Here is a 27,867-nt window from a genome sequence, read left to right as displayed (position 1 = left end):
CAAATGGTCATGGAAAAATACAATAAAAATAAACGATAAAAAAGAATTATGCTTTATTGAAGCAGAGTGTGGATGCTGTTTGTAGCAAAACAATTTTGGGCAAACTCAGACCTCCCAGGACCTGAAGACTTCTCCAAGTCCTCACTGTTAATAAGGTTATTTTGACAGGCAGAGTAGGAGCACACCCTGGCTGCCCCTCATGGAATAGAAGAGCAGAGCAGGGTTGGGCATGGAAATTCCAGCTCAGACTTGGGAAGATGGAGAAGGAAAGTGCTTCATCCTTGTTGGCAGGAGCAACCCTGATAGGGCATACCCTATCCTGAGCCCTCTGTCTTCATCAAAATACTCTTTATAATAAATCAGAGAGGAGGCAGTCAGTAGTGGCAGTTGACAGGGACCCAGGCCCCTTCTCTGATTCTAATACAGATAGCAGGTTGAATTAAATCAATGTACAAGCCATTTTTTAAATTTGTAGGTGGAAGGGGGAAAGGCCCTAAGGACAACTATGTTTGGACAAAGTGTTGACAGTAAACAGCACATCAGATGCAAAAAGAAATTATTGGTTGAAATTTAAGTTAATCATCTTTTCCTTATGGGACCCCTGTCTGATTCAGTGGCTTTAGATGTAGGGAAGCCCAAGTTGCAGCAGAAGAGACTTTAAATAGGAAGGGAGCTCCTGGTGTATGTACTGGGGGAGAGGGTTAGAAAGAGACTCTATCTATATCAAGGGGATAGGAAAGAAGCCATATACCAAGAAGGCTCAATCTCACCCCAGATTTTAGGAGAATTAAGAGAGATTAGGGCAGAGGGGTTGGGGCATGGGTAGAGAGGGATTGGATGCCAAAAATCACTACTGGATCTTGTCTTTCTTTCATCCCCTTGGAGAAAAGACTCTGTGACAGATCTTCATATTGAACTATGCAACTATCCTCTCTTTCCTTGCAGAGTGGAATAATAGCCAGTTTTACTGCTTAAAACCACAGCTGCCTCCCAGGAACCATAGATCCTAACAATGAATAAGACTTCCCCTCAAGCCATTTTCTCTTTTTGTTGAATTCCAGAGGGCTTGTTTATGAAGCCAGGTAATATGAACTGCTGAGAGCTGAATTGTCCTGGCCAATTAAAGAACACTTTGAAGTTCCTTTGGCAATTTATGAGAGAAGAGGTGAGTACCACAGAGATATTATAAGTGGTGGTTTCAGGCTAGGTTATATAAGGTGAAATACCAGTTGAAGTTTTTCTGGGGTGAGTAATATTAAGAATGAAATACTTAGTGTTTAACTGGGATTTATTTAAGTTGATGTAATAAAGACCCCACCTCCACTTCTATCAGCTTGCTTCAAACTGAATGTTCAATAAACTCATGAATGATGAGTTTTTTTCTTTAATGTGAAATAAGCAGATCATCATGGGGGTGAGAAATATAGTGTGAAAAGAAACATGGGCCCAGAGATAGAGACAACTATGAAAATGTGAGTATTTTGGGGGTGACTATGTTGTTTGAAGTGTTTGGAATTCAGTGATTCAAATTAACTTTGATCTAGCTCTAAAAGGGAGGGTATCCCTGGGTGAGATTGGGTCACATGAGACAGATTTTGATGAGGTGGTGAGAACAGAAGTCAGATATTAGCCCACTACTAAATTCATCAAAGGCAAGAAAATAGCAACAGTATTGTGTGATACTTCTTCTAAATCATGGAAATTATGCAGAATGCAATTTAGTTGGTGAAATATCCTGCAGATCTTGCATTCATTACACTGCACTTAAAGTATCAGGACACAGCGGATACTGAAAAAAGAAAAAAAGAAGGGGAGAAAAAAGTAAGTTAAAACATTTCCAAAGCAACATTTGTGTTTTGGATTTCAAATTTTTACTTTGTAGGCCACTAAGTAAGTTAGACTCCTTTCTCTTTATATTATGTGAAAAAATGGGCAGATTAAATCAGTTGAGAGATTTTTTTTCAAAATGACACGAAGCTTCAAGGGTAAGGAATATTTAAGCAGGCTTATACCATTGTGGGGAATGCCAGTGTGCAATTTATGGCTGGTGTTCAGTTTGTGGGCCAAATATAGGTGTCAGAATTTGGAATTCTAGGGATAATTGAACTAAACAATGAAATAGAACAAAACAATGACCTCTTTAGAAGCTATGAACTTAAACTTGAGCTAAAATTTTATGAGCTAACATCACTAGTTAATACATCATATAAAAATGTGAAATTGGAAATAAAATAGCAATAGTAAGGGTAGATGAACACTTAAATGTTTTCAAGATTACATTTTCTATAAGCTGGGAATAAAGTAAAGAGGGAAAGGAGATGCTTTACAAATTCCTGAAACCTTCTTCTGTTGTCTGTATGTGGCTTCTCCAGCCATGATGTCCCCTTCCCCTGCCACCCCTGACTCCCCCACACACTTTCTCTTCACCCCACCCACACATAAAATTATTGGAGGAACTTACCATTTTCCAGTTTTCATTAATTCAACTGCTTCATTGATTTTGTCAAGATTCAGATTATGAGTAATTAGTGGATCTAAATTAATCTTCTTTGCCATATATTCGGAAACCAGTTTAGTGACGTTGTCTCTGCTTTTCCAGCCTGGAGACCGAACACATTAACAACAGATTCTATTCATGAGAGTCACTCTACAAGAAGGCCATACAGGTTAACTGCGGGAGGTGTTGGCTTTGACTGAGGAAGCCTCTCAGTCATCAGGAGAATGCCTGTCCCAACCGTATACCTTGTATAGAAGGCTGTTCTTCTGAAAGTCTTGAGACCCCTGCTACTACAGAGATTTACTTAGAGCAAGTGCACTGTTGACCTTGTGTTGGATGTTCTTGGTGTCAGGTTGCACTGTCTGGGGAGCTGTAAACCTATATCTAACATATAACAAAGGCCGAAGCCTTGGGAACCATGAAATGAAGCAACTCAAAGTTTAGAAGAAGGATATTGTGTGTGTGTGTGTGTGTGTGTGTGTGTGTGTGTGTGTTTGATCTGTAGTTTCATGAAAGAGCCAAATATCTTAAGGGAAGAGAAGAATTTTTCCCATGGCAGTGATCTCAGCAACAGCTTTTGGAAAAAAGAATGTGTACAAAACAAGATAAGAGTAAAATGTGCTTTCTGGAAGGAAAAATTGCATAGGGAATGATGGGCTCAGCCAAGTGAACAGAAGCTTAGCATTGTATTTTCTGCTTTCATAATTTTCATGAATTTCTATTTTTACATTAGGACTGTGCTAAGCAACATACCCAGTGAGTCACCACACAGAATTGGTGACCTGCTTGTTTACAGAAAGGGTGAGTGTGCTGTAATTGTACAAGGGGGCAACAGTGCCCTGAACACCTTATTTTGCAACAGGATCTTGGCAATTATTCGCTTTTCTTGGTATCAGCCTGGGCCACATTCTTCAGTCTTCCCAATTATCCTCAAAATTACCTAAAACTATTCCAATGAATATATTTTGCATGTAAGTTAGTTTCTGTTATATGTTATCAATAATTCTAACATGTTATATGTCAAAACATGAAGGGTTAGTGTATTTTTCTATTTGTTTTTATCTTTTTTCAAAAATTGTGATATGATTATATTATCTTAATTGTATAACATAATAATTTGATGTATGTATATATTGGGAAACAATTACTGTTAAACTAAGTTTAGAGATATCATTGTATTAGTTTTCATTGTACAATATAATGATTTGATGTGTGTATATATTATAAAATGATTACTATTAAATTAACATTCATCACAACACATAGTTATAATTTTTTTCTTGTGATGACATACTTTAAGATCTACTGTCTTTGCTTTATTTGTTTATTTATTTAAAAATATTTTATTTATTTATTTTTAGAGAGAGGGAAAGGGAGGATGAAAGAGGGAGAGAAACACCAATTGGTTGCTTTTTGCATGCCCCCAACTGGGGACCTGGCCTGCAACCCAGACATGTACCCTGACTGAGAATTGAACCAGTGGCCTTTCAGTCATAAGATGATACCCAACTCACTGAGCCACAACAGTCAGGACTGTTTTTATTTTTCAATTTGTCATCTGATAAAACATTTTCATATCTATATAAGGAATACTTTCACTTGTTTTTTGTTTCTTATTTTAACCAAATAATCTAAAAAGAAAGGCTCTAGTACTACAGACTAGGCTAGGCAGTGTTTCTTAACAAGACCACTAATAGCATTTTGGGTGGGAAAATTCTTCATCGTGTAGATTGTAGGAAGTTTAGCAGGCCTGTTCAATATCTATTAAATGTTATCCTTAATTGAAAATATTGAACCAGAGGAAGAAATCAACTTAATGATCACTATAAGAATGTTTAAGTGGTGGGTAAAATAGTTTCTTTATGAGGATTACTTAGAATATTGGTGATCTTATTTTATAAAAGTTGGCTAAGTATATGTATGTGGAACCAGCTGTTACTGTCTATAAACACAGTAGAGGGAAACAACAATGGGCATGTCAAATTACCCCAAATGGGGGAGGTGAAAATTATAGTTTAAACTGAATTATTACTTTTTTTCTGTCTTCTACCTGCTTTTTGTAAATGAATAGGGTGAGGCTCTTTATACCTGTAAAAATGTATCTAACTGGTCTTCAAATTAGCTACATTTGAAGACCACAGCTAGCTCACTAGCTCAAATAATTCTTATAACTCCAAATTCTCATCTCTTGTGCCCAAGAATTCAGATTGCCTAAAATCTCTGCCTAAATACATTTCTTCTTAAATATCAGATGACTTGCTTATAAGCCAAGGACCCTAAGCAGATTTATTTAACTTTTTAAAACACTTTTTTTCCCGCTTTTTTATTGTTGTTCAAGTACAGTTGTCTCTTCCCCCTCATCACGCCCCCTGCCCCACCCAAAATACTTTTAATATAAGACTTCCAAAGTCTATAAAAACATTTCTAACACAAATTGAAAACATGGAAAATCAAAGTATTTTATAAATTTTTTCTCTTGAAAAATAATTCTCATTTGCCTTTTTATCAGTAGTATTTTTAAAATCATGAATCCATTATGTTTACTATCTTTGAGTTGGTATAGTGACAAGTCATTTCTTTCAGATGAGGTTTACATTGTTGAATGACTACTAATGGTTCAGTATACTTCTGTCCTGTAAAGAGCCCAGCTGGCAGGTACTATAACCTAAGTGAAGTATAGTTATTGATCATAAATTTGCCATTTTTTCATTTTTAAATTTGCATTAAACTTTGGACACCAGTTTCTTCACCACTTTTTAAAAGTCTCTTTTCTACCTTTGTATGAGAAAAATCTTACCAAGAAGCAACTGTAGACATAAAATATCTACCCGCTTATCTTGGATATTTATGTGTTGAAACAAAACTGTAGTCTAAAGCTCTTGCTTTATGTGCCTTCTCAAGCATTTATGATACATTTCTCTATTTACCCCACCTCCAAACCCCCACAGATTTCCACTCTTCCCTACTTCATCCATACCTCCAAAAATAGATCCTTTCAAAGTACGTCCTGATAAGAACAAGAAGCCATCGATGTTGATTTGGACACCAGACTTCAAGAACCCAACAATAACACAGACCCCATGGCTCTCATGGCAGGAGGCCAGTGCAGCTGCCTGTTGGAAAGCAATGAAAAACAACACAGGGTTAAGACATGCACTTCAGAGGTAAAGACCAAAGTCTAAATCTCAGCTTGACTGCTAATGGGCTGTGACCTTTTCTGGTTCACTCTGCCCTCATTCAAATAACATTTCTCATATAAGGATATGCAGAAACATAAATGAGATATTGTATACTGCCACATATATATAGTATCTGGCATTTCATTAAAAAATGAAAATACTAAAGGTACACAGGGTAGTAATACTACTACTACTACTATTACTGCTACTAATTTTTATAAGAACCATTACTGATGCTGATGGTTACAGTTGACATGTTCTTTTAGACATCAACAAGTACAATTGGATATTTGTATATCATCATGTATTAGCAAAGCAATAAACTAATGTTTCCATTAGTTATTTTTGAAGGCTATTTATCAGAACCAGATCATCTGTGGGAAAGACCATGAGAAAGGTTTTCCTATATCTTTTAACAGAAGAGGAGATTTATGTGTAGTGAGGAATGAAAAGATTTTGTAAACTGAAGAAAGGACCTAGACTGGAGGATTCAGTTCTTGAGTCCTCATATAGCTGACTGGAAGAGAGAGCCATGCAACCCAATAATACGTTGTTTCTACAAATCCCCTAAGAAAGCAAGTCTACAATTGTGAAATAAATTCTTCTCCATTTATATTCTCTTATATAACCATGTTTAGCCAGAAAAGCAACAACTCTTTTCTTTATTATTTATTTATATTTGGTTAAAGTTTAATTCAGTTTTTTAAAATTATTTTATTTATTTTTTTATGTTCAAAGAAAGGGGAAGGGAGGAAGGAAGAGAGGGAGAGAAACACCACTGCCTCTGACTGGGGACTGAACCCACAATCCAGGCACATGCCTTGACCAGGAATCCAACCTGCAATCTTTTGCTTTGTGGGAAGATGCCCAACAAAATGAGCCACAGTGGTTAGAGCACTTTTTTTTTTATCTTTGAAATGAATCTGTTTAATCAAGGATGGTAAATATTTTCCTTGGAAACGTCTCAGATCCAACCTGAAAGACTTTGCTGAAAGTGCAAAGCTCATTGCTTTATAGGATCATTAACCCAATATTGGCCTTATCTTGTCTAAATCTTCTGGCCTGGAAATTAATTACTGAGCTTATTCTTGTTATGAAATAATCCAGTGAGAATTCTTTATAAAGCCTTTCTGTCCTGCCAGTTAGAGGTTGTCTGCTTATTTGAAGGAATAGCATGATGGAACAGAGGGAAAAGAAACCTTATAAGGAGTTCAGTGTATAGGGTAAATAGGTTTGTAGGAGTGGACAGAGGGTATCAAGTGGGATGTCAGTGGCACAATAAAATTAAAAAAGGAATGTGGAAGAAATTTTAGAATTTTCATTTAGTTAAAATCTACAGTGATGATTGGTAGAAATACTGGTAATTTTTACTCCATAGGATCACATACCATCATTTCTGGATTTCCAATGACCTCAAAGCAAAATTCTACACCAACACCTGTCATATCAACTAAAACTTCTTGGATGGGTTTCTTGAAGTCCTGCGGGCTGATACACTCAGTGGCACCCAATTCCTTTGCTTTCTCAAATTTGTCTTTGTTGATGTCCACCCCAATGATCCTGGCTGCTCCAGCTGCCTTACAGCCCATGATCACAGAGAGGCCGACTCCTCCGAGGCCAAACACTGCACAGGTGGAGCCTGGGGTTACCTGAGCACATAAAAGCATAAAAACAAGCAAAGAAAACATGCACATTTACTCATTTGGAAAGACCAACTCTGTGTACACCATTTTATACATAAGCAAAGTATATTTTCAAATGAAACAACTAAAGTTGTAGTTTCTCAAGGTATTTCTAAATATGGGATATTTTTTGCCAGAGGAGCAAAAAGTTACCTGAAAATAGAGAGTTTAAACCCAGGAATTAGCATGGTTAGAAGCAGTTTAATGAACTTTCATTGAATCTTCAGGCTTATTTAGCACAGTATTTATTTAATTTCAGGTATTTTTGAGTTCTCTAAAACCATCTCCATCTTCCTGCAACTCTTTCTTTCTCTTTTTCTGTGAACATCTTACGAAGGCAAGGGCTTATTTTTTAAAAAAATTTAACTTAATTTTTTTCACATTTTTAAGTTGTTCAAGTACAGTTGTCTGGTACAAAGGCTTATTTTTTATTTGGTCTCAAATGAGACTAATTTAAATGGAATTCCTTCCATCCTCTCTCTGGGTATAGCATTGGGACTAAGAAATTGGGAAAGATAAAGAACCAAAATTCAACAGGCAATTAAAGAATGGAGCTGGGCAGGACTAGGTGATGTTCCAAAACAGAAGTATAACAGTAATCCACTCAGTCATAGTGGCATTGCTTGATCAGTCTGTTCTATATAGCATCACCACCTTTTTTGTCAGTTGGTCTTGTTACTCTTTTTTTTATGAGCACTAATCACCACCTGATTAATTATACAACAGAATAGAGGGTCAATGAGTTTTGTTAGCTGCTGAATCCCTACACTGAACTGAAGTGTGGAAGGGCACACAGTCATTTTGTAAATGTATTATGTTTAACTCCCAGGAATTCATGATGTCTCAACTTGAGAATGGCATTCAAACATAATTTGTCATTTACTATTGGCCAAGAGAGAATGGGGAAGACTTTGAAGAGGGTATAGGATGACTAGATTCAAGGATGTTCAAAGGCAGGGTTGTGAGCCTTCCTCAGCTTGTATGATCAGATATGGTCCAGATACACAAGGAATTTCAAAAACATATACAAAGAATTTCATGTATAAATGGTATAAATGCTTCTCACCTTGGCAGTATTGATTGCAGCACCATACCCAGTGGAAAAACCACAGCTAATTAGGCATACTTTCTCCAGAGGAGCAACTTTATCAATCTTGGCAACTGAGATTTCTCTTATTACTGTGTATTCAGAGAAGGTGCTTGTATTAGCAAAGTGGTATATTGGTTTTCCCTTGCAGGTAAACCTACTGGTACCGTCAGACATCAGGTTAGTGAATGACTGTCTTTTATAGAACAAAAAAACAAACAAAAATTTTTATTTTGAATTAGAAAGCTTAGATTCCTTCTAAACATTGAATTAATTTTTCAGAAAGAAAATATTAGAAAACTTACTTGATTTGCATACAATAATTGCCCTCGGAATTAAGGCAAGAGGCACATTCTCCACACTGTGGTAGAAAGAGTGTGATAACTTTATCACCTGAGAGAAAAAAAATCATTGAATGACATGTTATCTTTTAAAGTAAAGAGACAACAGCATACAAGATGTGGTGGGCAGAGTGACCCTTACTCAACCAGCTGGAGGGAAGAATCTAACAAAGAAGGAACTAATGACAATCAAAATCCAAATACAACCAGAGAGCCAACATAAACAGCATCACAAGAGCATCAGGTTCAGGAGATCGAGGGGAGTGCACCACTGAATCTCACAGGTCTTCTACCATAGAAGTTCACACCACAAACCCAGGGAGTCAGAACAGATCAATTTAAGAAGCAGAGGTTAACAAGAAGAGTCTCACAAACAAAGGGAAGACAACTAAACAAACCCCAAATGAAAGGAAAGGAGGAATCCTCAGAAAGAATGCTCAGTGAAATAGAGGCAAGTCAACTATCAGATATTGAGTTCAAAGGGAAATGCAGGACAACATGAAACATAAGAATATCTATATAGTAGGGATACCAGAAGGAGAAGAAGAAGAGCAAGGGATAGAAAACCTGCTTGAACAAGTAGAACAATTATGGAAAACTTCCCTAATTTGATGAGAGAAAAAGTCACACAAATCCAGGAGGCAGAGAGGGTCCCAATCAAGAAGAACACAAAGAGGTCCACAGCAAGACACATGATAATTATAATGGCAAAATTCCAAGACAAAAAGAGAATCTTAAAGGCAGCAAGGGAGAGACAGGAAATAAAACAACAAGGGAGCCCAGATAAGGCTAGCATCTGACTTCTCAATGGAATTGCTACAAGCCGGAAGGCAATGGCAAGAAATATTCCAAGTAATGAAAAACAAAGACCTGCAACCAAGGCTACTCTATCTAGCAAGGCTCTCAGTTAAAATGGAAGGCAAAATAAGGAGTTTCCCAGACAAAAGAAAGCTAAAAGAATACACCTCCACTAAACCAGTTCTGTAAGATATGATAAAGGGACTGCTTTAAGAAAAGAAAGAAAAAGAATGAAAGAGAGAGGGATAAAGATACAAAGGCAGTAAAATGGCAATGAATAAGTACCTATCAATAACTTTAAATGTAAATGGATTAAATGCTCCAATCAAAAGACATAGAGTAGCTGAATAGATAAGAAAACATGACCTACACATATGCTGCCTACAAGAGATCCACCTCAGAACAAAAGATCTGCACAGACTGAAAGTGAAGGGCCGGAAACAAATTTTCCAAAAAAACATACAGGGGGAAAAAAGCCAGGGTAGCAATATTCATATCAGACAAAATAGACTTCAAAAAGAGGGCCATAAAGAGAGACCCAAAAGGTCACTTCATAATACTCAAGAGAAGAATCCACCAAGAAGACATAAACATTGTAAATATATATGCACCCAACATGGGAGCACCCAAATACATAAAGAAAATCTTGGAGGACTTCAAGAAAGATATTTACAGCAACACAATTATAGTAGGGGATTTTAACACCCCACTGTCAAAAATGAATAGACCTTCCAAACAAAATATCAACTAAGATATTGTGGCATTGAACAATGCCCTAGATGAAATGGGCTATATATATATATATCCTTTCATCCCAAAGAAGCTAAATACACATTCTTTTCAAATGCACATGGAACATTTTCAAAGATAGACCACATGATAGGACACAAAACAAACATCAACAAATTCAAGAAAATTGAAATCATATCAAGCATTTTCTCTGACCACAAGGGACTGAAACTAGAAACCAACCCCAAGGGGGAAAAAACCCCCAAACACTCAAAATCATGGAGATTGAATAGCATGCTATTAAATAATGAATGGGTCAAGAATGAAATTAGGGAAGAAATAAAAAAGTTTGTGGAAACAAATGAAAATGAACTCACAACAGTTCAAAACTTATGGGACACAGTAAAGGCAGTCCTGAGAGGGAAGTTCATAGTGATACAGGCCTACCTAAAAAAGATAGAAACATTTCAAATAAACAACCTAACCCTATGCCTACTAGGACTTGAAGAACAACAACAAAGACAGCCTAGAGCAAGTGAAAGGAAGGAAATAACCAAAGTCAGAGTAGAATTAAACAACATAAAGACTAAAAGCACAATTCTAAGGATCAATAAATCCAAGACCTGGTTCTCTGAAAAGATAAACAAAATCGACAAGCCTTTAAGCAGGTTCATCAAGAAAAAAAGAGAGAGGACCCAAATAAACACAATCAGAAATGAAAGAGGAGAGATTACAACTGATACTACAGAAATACAAAGGATTGTAAGAAATTACTATGAAGAATTATATGCTAAGAAATTTGAAAATCTAAGTGAAATGGACAAATTTCTAGAAAAACATAATCTTCCAAAACTGATGAAGAAGGAGCAGAAAGCCTGAACAGATCAACAACAACTGATGAAATTGAAGCAGTAATCAAAAAACTCCCAGAACACAAACTCCCTGGACCTGACTGGGGAATTTTATAAAATACTTAAGGAAGAGCTAAGCCCTATTCTTCCAGACTATTCAATAAAAAAATCCAAAAAGGAGAAGACTCCCAAACTCTTTTTATGAAGCCAGCAATCCCTAATCCTCTTTCTTTATCCCAAACTAGACAAAGAAAGAAAACTACAGGACAATATTGCTGATGAACAAAGACACTAAAATCCTTAACAAAGTATTGGCAAACCACATCCAGCAATACATCAAAAAGATTATGCACCATGATCAAGTGGGAATCATCCCACTTGATGCAAGGATGGTACAATATTAGCAAATCCACAAATGTAATACATCACATAAACAAAAGCAAAGACGAAAATCACATGGTCATATGAATAGATGCAGAAAAAGCATTTGATAAGGTACAGGACCCATTTATGATAAAAACACTCGGCAAAGTGGGAAGAGAGGGAGCATTCCTCAACATAATAAAGGTCATATATGAGAGACCTACAGCCAACATCATACTCAATGGGCAAAAACTAAAAGCCTTCCCTCTAAGATCCAGAGCAAGACAAAGATGTCTACTTTCACCATTTCTATTCAACATAGTATTGGAAGTCCTAGCCAAAGCAATCAGACAAGAAAAAGAAATAAAATACATCCAGATTGGAAAGTAGGAAGCAAAACTGTCATTGTTTACAGATGACATAATAGTGTACACAAAAAATCTTATAGACTCCACCGAAAAATTACTTCATCTAGTAAGTAAATTTGGCAAAACAGCAGGATACAAGGTCAATATTCAGAAATCAAAGGCATTTTTGTACACCAACAATGAAATATCAGAAACAGAAATTAGAAAAAATTCCCATTTTCTATAGCAACAAGAAAAATAAAGTACCAAGGAATAAACTTAACCAGGGAGGTAAAAGACCTATACTCAGAAAACTACACAACACTGAAGAAAGAAATTAAGGAAGATACAAATAAATGAAAGCATGTACAGTGTTCATGGATTGGAAGAATTAATATGAAAATGTCCATACTACCCAAAGCAATTTATAGATTCAAAGCAATCCCTGTTAAAATACCAATGACACATTTCACAGATATAGAACAAATTTTGAAAAATGTATATGGAACTACTAATGACCCCGAATAGCTGAACCAATTTTGAGAAAGACAAACAAAGTAGGAGGGATCACAATACCTGATATCGAACTGTATTATAAGACCACTGTAATCAAACTGTCTTGTACTCACATAAGAACAGACATATAGATCAATGGAACAGAATAGAGAGCCCAGAAATAAACCCAAGTCTCTATGGTCAATTAATATTTGACAAAGGGGGTAGAAGCATAAAATGGAGTAAAAATAATCTCTTCAACATATGGTGTTGAGAGATTTGTACAGCTACATGCAAAAAAAGTGAAACTCAACCACCAACTTACAATAGATACAAAAATAAACTCAAGATGGATAAAAGACTTAACTATGAGTCATGACACCATAAAAGTCCTAGAGAAGAACATAGGGAGGAAAATATCAGATATTCCATGCAGCAATATTTTCACTGACATATCTCCTAGAGCAAGGGACATAAAGGAAAGAATAAACAAATGGGACTTCATCAAAATAAAAAGCTTCTGCATGGCTAAAGAAAACATCAGCAACATGAAAAGGGAACCAACTGTACGGGAAAATAAATTTGAAAGTGATACCTCAGAAAAGGGTTTGATCTCCAAAATATATAAAGAACTCACATGACTCCACTCCAGGAAGACAAACAATCCAATTAATAAATGGGCGAAGGACCTGAACAGACATTTCTCCAAGGAGGACATCCAGAGGGCCCAGAGATATATGAAAGGATGTTCAGCAACTCTAGCCATCAGAGAGATGCAAATTAAAACCACAATGAGATACCATTTCACACTGGTCAGAATGGTCATCATAACCCAATCAAGAAACAACAAGTATTGGTGAGGTTGTGGAGAAAAGGGAACCCTGGTACACTTTTGGGAATGCAGACTGGTATAGCCACTGGTGTAGCCACAGAAAACAGTATGGAATTTCTTCAGAGAACTAAAAATAAAACTGCATTTTTCCTCAGCAATTGTACTACTGGGACCATACCCTAGGAATCCTGAAACACCAAGTCAAAAGAACCTATGCAACCCAATGTTCATAGCAGCACAATTTACAATAGCCAAGTGTGCAAAGCCTGTGATGGAGTGTGACTGCCCCACTGTCTATCACTGTAAACTAGAGCAATTTATTTCATATTTTGAGTTAAAATCCTTTGTAGAATTTAGGTTCATTTAAAATTTATTTTTAGTTTTCAAAAAGTAATGTAGAGACTTCTAGCCATGATGGAGGTGTTGGCAGATGCACTTTGTTTCCTTGCACAACCAAAAGAAGGACAACAACAAATTTAAAAACACACACACAAAAAAGAACTGCCAGAAAATTGAACTGTATGGAAGTCCAACAACCATGGAGTTAAGAAGAAACATTCATCCAGACTGGTAGGAGGAGTGGAGATGGGCAGCTGAGCAGAGAGGACTCACAGCAAAGCAGTGGCTGGTGAAGCAGGTGGTCCCACATTTGTGTGAAGATAAAGTGGGAGGAACAACTGGGGAGTGAAACAGACAGCACAATCCAGGGTTTCAGCATGGGGAAATAAAGTCTCAAAACCTCTGACTGAAAAAAACAGTGGGAGTTGTGCTGGCAGGAGAAACTATAGTTCACTGGAAAACCCCACAGGGTCCTAGAATGTACACAAACCCACTACCCCTGGAATCAGCACCAGAAGGGCCCAATTTGCTTGTGGGTAGCAGAGGAAGTGACTGAATGTTGGCAGAGAACTGAGCAAGCAGCATTGTTCCCTCTTGGACCACCCTCCATACAGTGCTATAGAGCACATATGTGGGTTGCCCAACACTGGTGAAGGCCTAAGGCTCCACCCCTTACTACATCACAGGTGTTCTGAGACAAATATTAGGGCCCAAATGAAAGAACAGGTCAAAGTTCCAGAAAAAATACAACTAAGCAATGAAGAGATAGCCAACCTATCAGAAGGACAGTTCAAAACACAGGTAATCAGGATGCTCACAGAAAGGGTTGAGTATAGTAAAAAATTAGAAGGAAAAATGAAGACTATGAAAAGTGAAATAAAGGAAAATGTACAGGGAGCTAACATTGATGGGAAGGAAACCAGGACTCAAACCAATGATTTGGAACAGAAGAAAGAAGTAAATATTCAACCAGAACAGAATGAAAAAATAAGAATTCTAAAAAATAAGGAGAGGTTTAGAAACCTCCAGGACAACTTTAAATGTTCCAACATCTGAATCATAGGGGTGCCAGAAAGAGAAGAGGAAAAGCAAGAAATTGAAAAGTTATTTTAAAAAACAATGAAGGAGGGACTTCTGGCCAAGATGGAGGCATAGGTGGATGCACCGTACCTCCACACACAACCAAGATTGGAACAACAACAATTTAGAGGTAGAATAACATCCAGAACTGACAGAAAATTTATCTGAATGGAAGTCAGACAGCCAAGAAGTTGAAATAGACCCGTTCATCCAGACCAGTAGGAGGGGTGGAGACGAGCAGCTGGGCATGGCTTGCGGCACGAAGAGCAGAGAGAGTTGGGCACATAAGGCATCCGGGGGGCACATAAGGCATCTGGGGCATGCAAGATTGCAGCAGGTGGACCCTGAGTACACAAGCAGAAGCTGGCAGACCCAGTGAGGCAACGATTGTGGAGCAGGGCAGAGCGTGCAACCCAGGATCCCAGAGAAGGGACCGAAGTCCCACGCAGAATGGAGCAGCCACCATTGTTCCCTCTCGAGCCCACCCTCACATACAATGTCACAATGTAGCAACTGGGGCGCCCAGCCCTGGTGAACACCTAAGGCTTTGCCCCTCACTGTAACAGGAGCAACCAGGCCAAAAGAGAGAGAGAGAGAGAGGGAGAGAGAGAGAGAAAGAGAGAGAGAGGGAGATGGCTCAAACAGAAGAACAAATCAATGCCCCAGAACTCATCCTTTTAAGTGACTGAGAGATAGCCAACCTATCAGATGCACAGTTCAAAACACTGGTGATCAGTAAGCTCACAGAATTGCTTGATTTTGGTTGCAAATTAGGTGAACAAATGCAGGTTACCATAAAAGAAATGAAGGAAAATGCACAGGGAACCAATAGTGATGGGAAGGAAACTGGGACTCAAAACAATACAGTGGACCAGAAGGAAGAAAGAAACAACCAAACAGGAAAGAATGAAGAAAGAAGAATTCAAAAAAATGAGGAGAAGCTTAGGAACCTCCAGGACATCTTTAAAACGTTCCAACATCCAAATTATAAAGGTACTAGAACGGGAAGAGGAAGAGCAACAGATTGGAAAACATATTTGAACAGATAATAAAGGAGAACTTCCCCATTCTGGCAAAGGAAATAGATTTCCAGGAAATCAGGAAGCTCAGAGAGACCAAAGAGGTTGGACCCAAGAAGAAACACACCAAGGCACATCATCATTACATTAGCCAAGATAAAAATGAAGGAGAGAGTCCTAGAAGCAGCAAGAGATAAGGAGACAGTAACCTACAAAGAAGTTCCCATCAGACTGTCAGCTCATTTCTGCAAAGAGACCTTACAGGCAAGAAGGGGCTGGAAAGAAGTATTCCAAGTCATGAAAGACAAGGACCTATATCCCAGATTGCTCTATCCAGCAAAGCTTTTATTAGAATGGAAGGGCAGATAAAGTGCTTCTCAGATAAGGTCAAGTTAAAGGAGTTCATCATCACCAAGCCCTTATTATATGAAATGTTAAAGGGACTTATCTAAGAAAAGAAGATTAAAAAAATATGTATAGTAAAAGGACAGCAAACTCACAATTATTAACAACCACACCTAAAGCAAAACCAAAAGAAGCTAAGCAACACTAGAACAGGAACAGAACCACAAAATGGAGATCACATGGAAGGTTAGCATTAGGGAAGTGGGAGGAGGAGAGAGGGGGAAAAGGTACAGAGAATAAGTAGCATAGATGGTAGGTAGAAAATAGACAGGGGGAGGGTAAGAATAGTATGGGAAATGTAGAAGCTAAAGAACTTGTAAGTATGACACATGGACATGAACTAAGGGAGGATGTGGGTGGGAGAGGGTGTACAGGGTGGAGGGGAGTGAAGGGGGAAATGGGACAACTGTAATAGCATAATCAATAAAATATATTAAGAAAAAAAAAACACTGAAGGAGAACTTCCCTAATCTGGCAAGGAAAATAGACTTCCAGGAAGTCCAGGAAGCTCAGAGAGTCCCAAACAAGTTGGACTCAAGGAAGCATACACCAATACACATCATAATTACATTACCAAGATTAAAGATAAGGTTAAAATCTTAAAGCAGCAAGAAAAAAGGAGACAGTTACCTAAAAAGGAGTTCCCATTAGACTATCAGCTGATTTCTCAAAAGAAACCTTGCAGGCAAGAAGGGATTGGAAAGAAGTATTCTAAGTCATGAGAGACAAGGACCTATATCCAAGATTACTTTCTCCAGCAAAGCTATCATTTAGAATGGAGGGGCAGATATAGTGCTTTCCAGATAAGGTCAAATTAAAGGAGGTCATCATCACTCAGCTCTTATTGTATGAAATGTTAAAGGGACTTATCTAAGAAAAAGAAGAAGTTAAAAATTATAAACAGTGCAATGACAGCAAACTCACAAATATCAATAACTGAACCTAAAGGAACAAAACCAAAAACAAAAATGAAATAAGCAAACAACTAGAACAGGAATAGATTCATAGAATAGAGATTACATGGAAGGTTATCAGCTGAAATGGGAGGTGGGTAGAATGGGGGAAAGGTACAGGAAATAAGAAGCATAAATGGTAGGTAGAAAACAGACAGGGGGAGGTTAAGAATACTGTGGGGAATGGAGAGCCAAAGAATTTACATTTATGGCCTATGGACATGAACTAAGGTCAGGGAATAATGGTGGGAGGGGAGTTACAGGGCAGAGGGAAATGAAGAGGTAAAAAAATGGAACAACTGTAATAGCATAATCAATAAAATATATTTTAAAAAACTAATGTAGACATATGGTAACACTGAACTACACAAACGTGAAAATTAGCCCCTAGTCTCCAGTCCTCCTTTCCCCCACCCTAGAGACAATCACTCTTCTCAGTTGATGGTATCTTTCAGAGATATAACTCCTTTAACAACATAAAGGCTAGCATTCTGTTTACCCTGTAGTAGGCCTTGGTATTTTACTTAACCTATCCTGGAGATTTCTTGTTTTAGTACATGTAGCACACTTTCATTTTGTTTAATAGTTATGTAATATCCTGTTGTATAGATATATCATAATTAATTTACCTGGTCTCCTGGACATTTATAGACATTTATGTTATTTCCTATCTTTTTCTTCACTAATATTTAAATATTTCATTGTTTATTGTGTATTTTCCATCACATCATTCTCCCATACCCTCTTACACCACCACACCCTCCCAATCACCACACTGTTGTCCATGAGTTCTTTTTCTTATTTGCTCCTTCCCTCCATCCCGTTACCCCTCAGAGTTGTCAGCCTGCTATGAGTCTGACTCTATTTTACTTGTTAGTTCAGTTTGTTCATTCAAGTCTACATATGAGTGAAATAATATGGTATTTGTCTTTCTCTAACTGGCTTAGCATATTTTACTTTGCATAATGTCCTTCATGTCTATCCATGTCACAAACAGTAGAATTATCTACTTTATTATGACTGAGAAATATTCCATTGTGTAAATGTGCCATAGCTATTTTATCCACTCATTTACTGATGGACACTTGGGCTACTTCCAAACCTTGGCTATTGTAAATAATGCTGCAATGAACATTGGGTACGTATATCCTTTTGAATTATGATTTTGGTTTCTTCAGATAGATTTCCTGCAGTGGAACTGCTGGGTCATAAGGCAGATCCAATTTTAATTTTTTCAGCTACCTCCATACTGCTTTCCACAGTGGCTGCGCCAATCTGTACCAATGATGCACAAGGGTTCCCTTTTTGCCACATCCTTGCCAATACTTTTTTGTTGATGACCATTAACGATGGCCATTATTAATGGTGGCCATTATTAATGGCCATCAATGATGGCCATTTTGACAGGTGTGAGATGGTATCTCATTGTGGTTTTAATTTGCATTTTCCTGATGATTAGTGATATTGAGCATCTTTTCATAATGTCTATTAGCCATCTACATGTTTTCTGAAGGAGTGTCTATTGAGGTCCTTTGCCCATATTTTATTTTGATTGTTTTTTAGTGTTGATTTTTATAAGTTCTTTACAAATTTTAAATATTAACCCTTTATCAGCTGTATTGATAAATATGTTCTCCCTTTCAGTGGGTTGTCTTTTCATTTTGTTGATGGTTTGTTTTCCTGTGCAAAACTTTTAGGTGTGATATAGTCCCGTTTGTTTATTTTATCTTTTGTTTTCCTTGTCTGAGGAGATATATCAGAAAAAAATATTGCTACAAGAAATGTCTGAGATTTTACTGTCTATGTTTTCTTCTGGGATTTTTATGGTTTTGAGCCTAACATTTAAGACTTTAATACATTTTGAATTTATTCTTGTATTTGGCATAAGTAGGTGGCCTAGTTTCATTTTTCTGCATGTATTTGTCCAAATTTCCCAACACCACTTATTGAATAAACTATCCTTTGCTCATTGTATGTTTTTGCCTTCTCTATGAAATATTAATTTACTGTAAATTGTAGGTTTATTTTTGGGCTCTTTTTCTGTTTCATTGATCTATGTCTGTTTTTATGCCAGTATCATGGTGTTTTGATTACTATGGCCTTATAGTATAGTTTGATATGAGGTAGTGTGATTTCTCCAGCTTTATTCTTCTTTCTTTTTGGGATTTTTTTTAGGTTCTGGAAAATATGTCATTAGTATTGTGATAGAAATTGCATTGAATCTATAGATTGCTTTGGATAGTATGGACATTTTAATTATATTAATTTTTCCTAACCATGAACATGGTATATGTTTCCACTTATTTGTGTCTGCTTCAATACCTTTCTCAGTATCATAATTTTCCAAGTACAGGTCTTTCACATCCCTGGTTAAATTTATCCCTAGATATTTTATTATTTTTGAAGCAATTCTGAATGGGATTGTTTTCTTAACTTCCCTTTCTGTTAGTTCATTATTGGCATATGAAAATGCATCTGATTTCTGCATATTGATTTTGTATCATTCTACTTTATTGAATTTATTTATCAGTTCTAGTAGTTTCTTTGCAGAACCTTTAGGGTTCTCTATATACAGTATCCTGTCATCTTCAAAAAATAACAGTTTTACTTCTTCCTTTCCAAACTGGGTGCTTTTTTTTTCTTCTTGTCTGATCACTGTCACTAAGACTTCCAGTGTTCTGTGAATAAGAGTGGTGAAAGCAGGCACCCCTGTCTTGTTCCTGATCCTAAGCGGAACACTTGTAGTTTTTGCCCATTGAATAGATGTTGACAGTTTGTCGTACATGCCCTTTATTACACTGAGGTATGTTGCTGCTATTCCCATTTTGCTGAGAGCTTTAATCATAAATGGATGCTGGATTTTATCAAATGCTTTTTCTGCATCATTGACATGATCATGTGGTTTTTACCCTTCATTTTGTTTCTGTGTTGTGTCATGCTTTTTGATTTGTGAATATTGTACCAAACTTGCATACCTGTAATAAATCCCTTTTGATCATGGTGTATGATATTTTTGATGCATTGTTGTATTAGGTTTGCTAATATTTCTTGAGGATTTTAACATCTATGTTCCTCAGGGGTATTGGCTTATAATTTCCTTTCTTTGTAGTGTTTTATCTGGTTTTGGAATTAGAATAATGTGGGCCTTGTAAAATGAGCTTGGGGATCTTCCTCTTGAATTTTTTGGAATAGTTTGAGAAGGAGAGGTGTTAGTTCTAAGAATATTTGGTAAAATTCATTTGTGAAACCATCTGGTTTAGGGCTTTTGTTTGTTGGGAGTTTTTTGATTACTGCTTCAGTTTCATTAGTTGTAATCTGTCTATTCAGATTCTCTGATTCTCTCTGATTTAGTTTTGGAGGATTGTGTTTCTAGGAATTTATCCATTTTATCTAGATTTTTCAATTTTTTTGGCATATAGGTGTTCATATTTACTGTCTTAATTTTTTTTCTGACATGAGAAATAAGAATGCAATAATGTTTTGTGCACATGTGGGCTATGGTAAGCAGAAATTCTAAAATGGTCCCACCTTAACCCTCAGAAATGGAATATGTTATCATGCCTGTGAATATGTTACATGGAAAAAGGGGTTTTGCAGTTGTAATTAAAGTTACTAATCAATTGACATTAAAATAGGGAGTATCCTGGATTACTGAGGTTGACCCAATGCAATCAAATGAGCCCTTGACAGGAGACAAGAGGAGAACAGAATGGGAAGACAAAGCAATTCAAAGCATGGGAAGGTTTTGATGTGTTATTGTTGCTTTGAGGCTGGAAGAGGGTGAAGAGGCCATACAGAAACTAATGTGAGCAGCTTCAAGGAGCTGAGTGCCGGCTCAGCTAAAAGCTCATCAGTCCTATAACCTCAAGGAATTCAATCCTCCAATGTCTCCAGATAAGAACCGAGGTGGCCAAAATCTTGATTTAGACCTTGTGAGACCCTAAGCAGAGAATGTAGTAAAATCCCCCCAGACTTCTGACATACAGAACTGAGATAATATATTTGTTTTATTCAAAGCTGCTAACTTTGCAGTGATTTTTTTTACATCAGTAATAAAAAGCTAACACATGGGTATATCTATGGAATAACTTTTTAAAAATTGGAAGTATTGTGTCCAAAATAGGTACATATAAGTGATGTCACATATTGCCAAATTTAAAGTTGTGCAAATTTACTTTCAAAATAATAAGATATGAAGGAGTTGGTTGCCTATACTCTTGCCAACCTTTACATATTACCAAACTTTTAGATCTTTTTTAATCTGTTAGGTAAATAGTGTTTTACCATTGTATTTACATTTTTTATTGATTTCATATGTTTGAGGTTGAGCACATTTATACATGCTGAAAAGCATTTGCATATTTTTTTCCCTCCAAACTAGATATATATTTTCTTTGCCCATTATTCTGCTGGGCTATTTTTTTTGAATTGCTTTTAAGAAATTTTTTATATATAAAAAATGTGCCCATTGTCATTTGTTTGTTGATTTTGGGAGGGTATTTTTTATAAACAGAACTTTAAAAACTTTCTGTGTTGTCAAATTTATATATTATTTACACCTTCTGGGTTTTTTATTGATTAAAACTTCCTTCCCTTCTATCATCAATAAATCAACGAACAACAAGTGCTGGCGAGGGTGTGGAGAAAGTATAACCCCTTCGTACTGTTGGTGAGAATGCAGACTGGTGCAGCCACTGTGGAAAACAGTATGGAGATACCTCAAAAAGTTAAAAGTGAAACTGCCTTATGACTCAGTGATTCTACTTCTGGGAATTTATCTGAAGAAACCAGAAACTTAATTCAAAAGAATATATGCACCCCTATGTTCATTGCAGCATTACTTACAATAGGCAAGATCTGGAAGCAGCCCAAATGTTCATCGATAGACGAGTGGATAAAATAGTTGTGGTATATTTACACAATGGAATACTACTCAACTGTAAAAAAGAAGAAAACTCTACCCTTTGTGACAACATGGATGGGACTGGAGAATATCATGCTAGGTGAAATAAGCCAGTCAAAGACAAATACCATATGGTCTCACTAATATGTGGACTTGAATGAACAAACTGAACTAACAAGCAAAATAGAGACAGACTCAGAGATAGAGAGCAGGCTGACGGCTCTGGCGAGGGCTGTTGCGGGGAAGGTGGAAGGATTGAGCAGAAAAGAAAAATAATCATGGACATGAACAACAATGTGGTGATTGCAGGGGGAGGGAGGTGGATAGAGGTGGAAGAGGGTACAAGGGTGATTAATAGTAATGGAAAAAATACAATGAAAAATAAACTATTGGAAAATTCTTCGCTTCTCTGAAATAAAATAATGTTCTCTTATGGATTTTTATAGCACTTCTATGGTTTCACTTTCCACATTTAATTCTTGAATTCATATATCATTATTTTTTAGTATAAGGAATGCAACTTAACTTTTTTTAGATGACTATCCACTTGTTTCAGTGTCATTTATTGAATAATCATGTTTTCCTCCTCAAGTTTCAAAGGCAAACCTAACCCTGATTTTAATTCCTATGTGTATATTTGGCCCAGTTCCAGGCTCCTTCTGTAGCTGGTTCCAATTGTGTTTACCTATTTATCATATGCTTCATTTCAACAGTTTACCTCTTTTTTGGTAAATTTTTGTCTCATTTACACTTTCAGATTCTGTTTCAGTACATTCTATTTCTTGTTCTTATTAATATCAAAATATAATGTGAAGGATGTCCCGAATTTTTCAGACCATAAGACACACCCCGCCCCCCCCCCCCCCCAATTTGGAAGGAATAATGATTGTTAATGCTGCTGTTGTGTTCTGTTTATATTTACATTGGTGAAATATTATGTTATTTATGTTATTAAATACTTTACCACATTTTTTACTTCAAATTTTTTCCCCTATTTTCCTTCTCTAAAACCTAGGTGTGTCTTATGCTCCAAAAAATATGGCAATACATTTAGTATTTTATATCATGTATAATTATTCCTTTTCTTGTGCAAAATTTCACTTTTTATTTCACCTTATCTTGTATTTTCCTGATGCAGGTTCTAAGTTGCTGCTATTTCCTAACTCCAGGTGCCAATTCATACCTGTTTTCACGGTGCTCACTCCTTCTCCCACACTCTCGACTATTCCAGCCCCTTCATGGCCCAGAATGATGGGATAACGGGTATTGCTCCCCAATAGTTTCATCTCTGTACCACAGAGCCCTGTGGCCACAATCTGTATGGAAAGCAAAGAGTAATACAGTTTTCTCTGTCTTAGCTAGAGGTGTTTTAGAATTGGTAATATTTTAAACCTTTTTGCTAGTTTGATATGCCATGTTAATACTAATGCATTTATTTCTTAGTTTTATTTCTAGATAAGTGTCAATAATTTGTTTAAAGCAATGCAATATTTTTCATTTGTTAATTCCAGAATAAATAATGATTTTGAAACTTACTGGGAATGTCAGAATGAGTTCAGAAGCGACAATTGTAAAACCACAGTGTGACATCAAAGATCTTACTTTGTACTTCATTGGAGCTTGTGGGTGGGAGTGTGGAGGAGAAAGACCAAATATAGTAATGAAGGAAATGGAACACAAGAGAAAAAAAGACATTACTATCTCCTGTTATAATTGAAGCCTTAATTTATTTTGCACAAGGGCTTTATAGTTGTGTTATTGGTACAAGTTGTAATTCCACGTTTGTTGTAAGTCAGCCAGACCATTTAAAATGGAGGCACTCTAGAGCAGCGGTTAACAAACGCTGACATCCACCTTGATGGGTGTGGCTCAGTTGGTTGTGTGTCATCTTGTAAAGGTCACAAGTTAGATTCTAGTCAGGGCACATGCCTTGGTTGTGGGTTCAATCCCTGGTATGGGTGTGAGCGATTCCTGGTTGTTCAATCCCACAGGTACAATCCCCCTGTCCAGGATTCAATCCCAGACCAATTAATCAATGCTTCTCTCTTACATTGATGTTTCTCTCTCTCTCTCTCTCTCTCCCTTCCTCTCTCCCTTCCTGTCTCTTTAAAAGCAAGGAAAAAAAATGTCCTTGGGTGAGGATAAAAAAAGAACTGAATTTTTTTGAAATTTGCTTATATAAAAGAGGGATTATTGAAAAAATACTATAAAATTGCTTACAACTCAACTGTAGGAAGAGCAGCCAGACCTCATGGATCTAGAAATCCATCAAGTGGACTTTGTCTTCATCTCAGTACTCCTATTTATCATGTGCATAGCTGAATTTTCCAAAGACATGCTTTTTCTTGTTTCTCATGATCATATAGTTAAATATGGCTAGCGGCTCTAGTCCACCCAGCCTCTCCAGTGCCCACCATTTTCTGTTCTACTCAGGTTCTGTATCTTGTTAAAATTTAGGGGTGAGAGATTCAAATTTGTAGCTTGTCAGATAGTGGTTGTATACCTTTAGGTCAGTGTCTCAATATGGCTGCATGAGTGGGGACCCTGTGTGGAGGAACAAATGCAGATAGCCAAGCAGTCTCCTGTGCACTCTCTGTGGGATGCAGGCTGAGAAGACTCTGAGAAGAGGACCCTGAACTAGAAATAAGGTGAACAATGTTTTGGTCTGGTGGTCCCTGTTAGAATCACCTGGGGGAGATTTAAAAACTCTCATGACCAATTAAATCACAAATTCAGAACGCTCAGGTGTAGGATCCAGTTATCAGCATTTTTCAAAGATTCTAGGTGCTTCCAAATGGGTAACCAAGGTTGTGGCAAATTGTTCTTACTCTACTTAGCTGTGTGACCAGTCACTAGACCTCAGTGGATTTTTAATTTTCTCATCTGTAAAATAACAGGTATTCCTAGCCTGGCTTTCTAGGATTTAGGCTTGATTTATCTATAATCAAACAATTTTTCATGTATCATATTTCAAGATAACTTAAATATCATGAAGAATGTAATACATTTAAAAAGTACAGATTAAAGTATGGTTCAGGGTAGAAACTTCTTTTAATTAGTATTTAGTACTACAGCTGTGAGGAAGTATCCTTTGGTCATTTAGCCTGTTCCATACTTCCCTAGTGTTTTCTCTGGCTGGATTTAGAGACAAATGGAAGTGTTTCATGAAGAGGAAATAGAACAGCATGCAGTTTCCTTTCTGAATTTGGTTTTTGGTGTGAAAAAGTTTTTTTTTGTTTTTACCTTTATGCGAACTTCCTTTGCCTTTGGTGGGGCCACTTCTACTTCCTCAATGGAAAATGGTGCATTAGGCTTCCACAGTATGGCTGCTCTGCATTTGATAACCTAGGGAAGAGAAGATGGGGAAGAAAGGGAAACTGCTTAGGCTTGGGAGATGGATTCTTGTTTTAAGGATTTTAGAAGGTTAAGCCCAGTTCTTCCACACTCAAACCAAAAGGGGAAAAAAGTCATTGCTTAAATATATTAAGTGTGTGTAGCCTCTTGGATCCCGGTCCAACTTTCCTTGTACTATCAGTCTCTTCATTCAAATTGGTTTTGCAATATTAATTATATTTACATGATGCTACTACACAATCAGGAGGATAGAAGTTATACTTTTGATCTTGCCATGGATGAAGTTGTACAGTGGCTGCTTCAGGGTAGGAATGGAATTGCAGTTGTGAGGGCTATTTGTGATCTCAGGTGTGAAAAAGAATCAGTTTGTGGGTGGAGGGATATGCTATGGAGCAGGGAATTGAGAACATCTAGTTGTAGCAATTCATCAAATGGTGGTGACAGGCAGGCTCAGGTTGGAGAGGTTGTTGGAGGCAAGGGAGTTCTTAGGGGTTCTGATTTCAGTCCACCAGTGTTCTCACTATACATTTTCTTCCTATGTGGTCTCACCTATTTTTTTAATATAGTTTATTGATTATGCTATTACAGTTGTCCCATTTTCCCTCTTCACTCCCCTCCACCCTGCACACCCCCTCCCACCCACATTCCCCACCTTTAGTTCATGTCCATGTGTCTTACTTATAAGTTCTTTAGCTTCTACATTTCCCATACTATTCTTACCCTCCCCCTGTCTCTATATTTTTATAGATTTCATTATTACCTTTATGTAGATGACTTTGACAGTTTGTATCTATGGATAGACTTGTCTAAGTTTTAGACTCATTTATTCATCTGCTATTAGAAAGTCCTCAGGCATCTTAAACTCAACACATGAACACATCATTATTTCTTCCTCCTGTCCCACCCCTTTCTACAGTGGTGGACATAACTCACAATCTGCCCCACAGCCCGCACTCCCTATTCCAGTGAGTGGCCATGTAACTAATCCATTCACCCAAGAAATAAACCTGGGAAGTAGCCTTAATTTTTACCTCATTACAATCTAAAACTTTCTGGAATCTGTCCCCTCTTCTCCATTTTTGCTGCTACTGTGTGGTCCAGGTCCTCACCTTGCCTTTTAACTGGCTTGGGTCCATCACCTTAAGATCCATTCTGTATATCATTGCCATCTGAACTATAATCCTGACCATGCTATTCCCCTACCTAAAAATGACATGGCTATCGATTCTCATATGGAATATTTTTCTTTCTCCTATGTTTCTCCCTTATGCTAAGTGTTCCCTTCTCTGGAAAGGCTAACCAGTTTAGGAGCACTTCTCTCTCTCTCCTTTAGTACCCCTGCACACTCTTTTTTTAGTAATATAAGGTACTTTATTTTTAGAGTATAAATTTTGTTCCTGTCTTCCACTGCTTGTTTAACAAAAATGTTTTTGAAGTCTTAGCAAAACAAGCAGGGCATTATGGCAAAGCAGGGTGCTGTGTAGAGGACCAGTTTGTTTCAGTCTGGCAAGTGTGACTCAGCTCTGTATGGAAAACCTACAGAAGCAAAGTGGTGGGCAGGAGCCAGACATTTAAAACAAGTTTTCCTGTGGGAATTAGGCCTAGAAAATGCATACTGACTATTATGACTTGCTCTTGCTTAAAGTCCATCACCCTAGTTTGAAACAAGAAATGTGTATTGTCTATCTTCAAGGTAATTTCCAAAGCCTGTGTGAATTCATCCAAGGACAGAGCTAATCAGCTCACCTCCCTCAGCTTCCCCTCTGCATGTTATTTTTATTTCCTTGATTGCACCTAAAATGTAGACAATAATATTCTATGTGATAGATAATAAATCTTTCTCTGATGTAAGACCCAAGAAAAACAATAAAAGCCTGTCTAGGCAAGGGTCAGGGTGCTCTCCTGTTGAGAAAGTGGCCAAGGCACTCATAGACACTCTCCCCTTGAGGCAGTTGTTGTGCCATTCCCCCTTTTCTCCACAGGATTGCTGTTGCCTATGCATTTATTTTCTCTTTCAGCCACAACAGGCGGACTCTGCTGACCGGAGTCTGCCACAGTGCTGAAAGTATGGTCCCAGACCAGCAAAGTCAGTATTTGTTCACTTGTCAGAAATGCATGGGATTGAGCCCCATCCTTAAACTTACTGACTTAGTTACTTATACCTGGGGGTAGAGGTGGGGCCACCAGCAACAAGTTCCCTAGGCTGTTGCTGTAGAAAACACTTGCACACCTTTCTATAATTACTCTCTCTCTCTCTCTGTGAAATCTTTGAAGGAGGAGATATATCCTCAACTCTGAAAAGTTTGATATAGGGCTTGATATATTGCTTATTAAAGGACTAAAACAACTGAGGAAAGGTAAAATACACAAAGGGAGTAAAAGAAAAGGAGGAGAGGAGCTAAGATTAAGACAGTCTCTCCTTCAGGAGTGCAGAGACGAGTTGGAAGATGAGGTGTTATTAGATAGACAAGCACACAAGTTGACACAAACTGTGACATGACATAAAGAAAACTGTACTTACTTTCCCTGTAGTACTCATGCTGACTCTCGTTGTGGTCTTCTTGCCACAAGTGAATATACTGAGAAGGGAAGATTCTGTTTATAACTTCTACT

General features: G+C 37.2%; 1 protein-coding gene across 2 annotated transcripts; it reads right to left on the bottom strand.

The window, feature by feature from the left end:
- Positions 1–36: 36 nt before the first annotated feature.
- Positions 37–27,867, bottom strand: ADH6 (alcohol dehydrogenase 6 (class V)). Of its 2 annotated transcripts, XM_036026154.1 has the most exons (10): positions 27,776–27,792; positions 25,144–25,245; positions 23,437–23,519; positions 23,084–23,216; positions 8,751–8,838; positions 8,425–8,641; positions 7,065–7,325; positions 5,475–5,610; positions 2,462–2,600; positions 37–1,789 (listed from the first exon to the last, which is right to left on the bottom strand). In XM_036026154.1, the coding sequence occupies exons 3-10, from the start codon at positions 23,512–23,514 to the stop codon at positions 1,765–1,767; spliced, it is 1,077 nt and encodes a 358-aa protein (XP_035882047.1). In that variant the 5' UTR covers positions 23,515–23,519; positions 25,144–25,245; positions 27,776–27,792; the 3' UTR covers positions 37–1,764. The 2 variants fall into 2 exon arrangements, with proteins under 2 accessions (XP_035882047.1, XP_028362317.1); XM_028506516.2 differs by lacking the exon at positions 23,437–23,519 and having other exon boundaries at positions 27,776–27,867.

This window comes from Phyllostomus discolor, chromosome 1 (genome assembly GCF_004126475.2).
Source record: "Phyllostomus discolor isolate MPI-MPIP mPhyDis1 chromosome 1, mPhyDis1.pri.v3, whole genome shotgun sequence".
NCBI lineage: Eukaryota > Metazoa > Chordata > Mammalia > Chiroptera > Phyllostomidae > Phyllostomus > Phyllostomus discolor.
The sequence above is the reverse complement of the archived record's forward strand: the minus strand, read 5'-3'. Positions and strand labels throughout refer to the sequence as shown.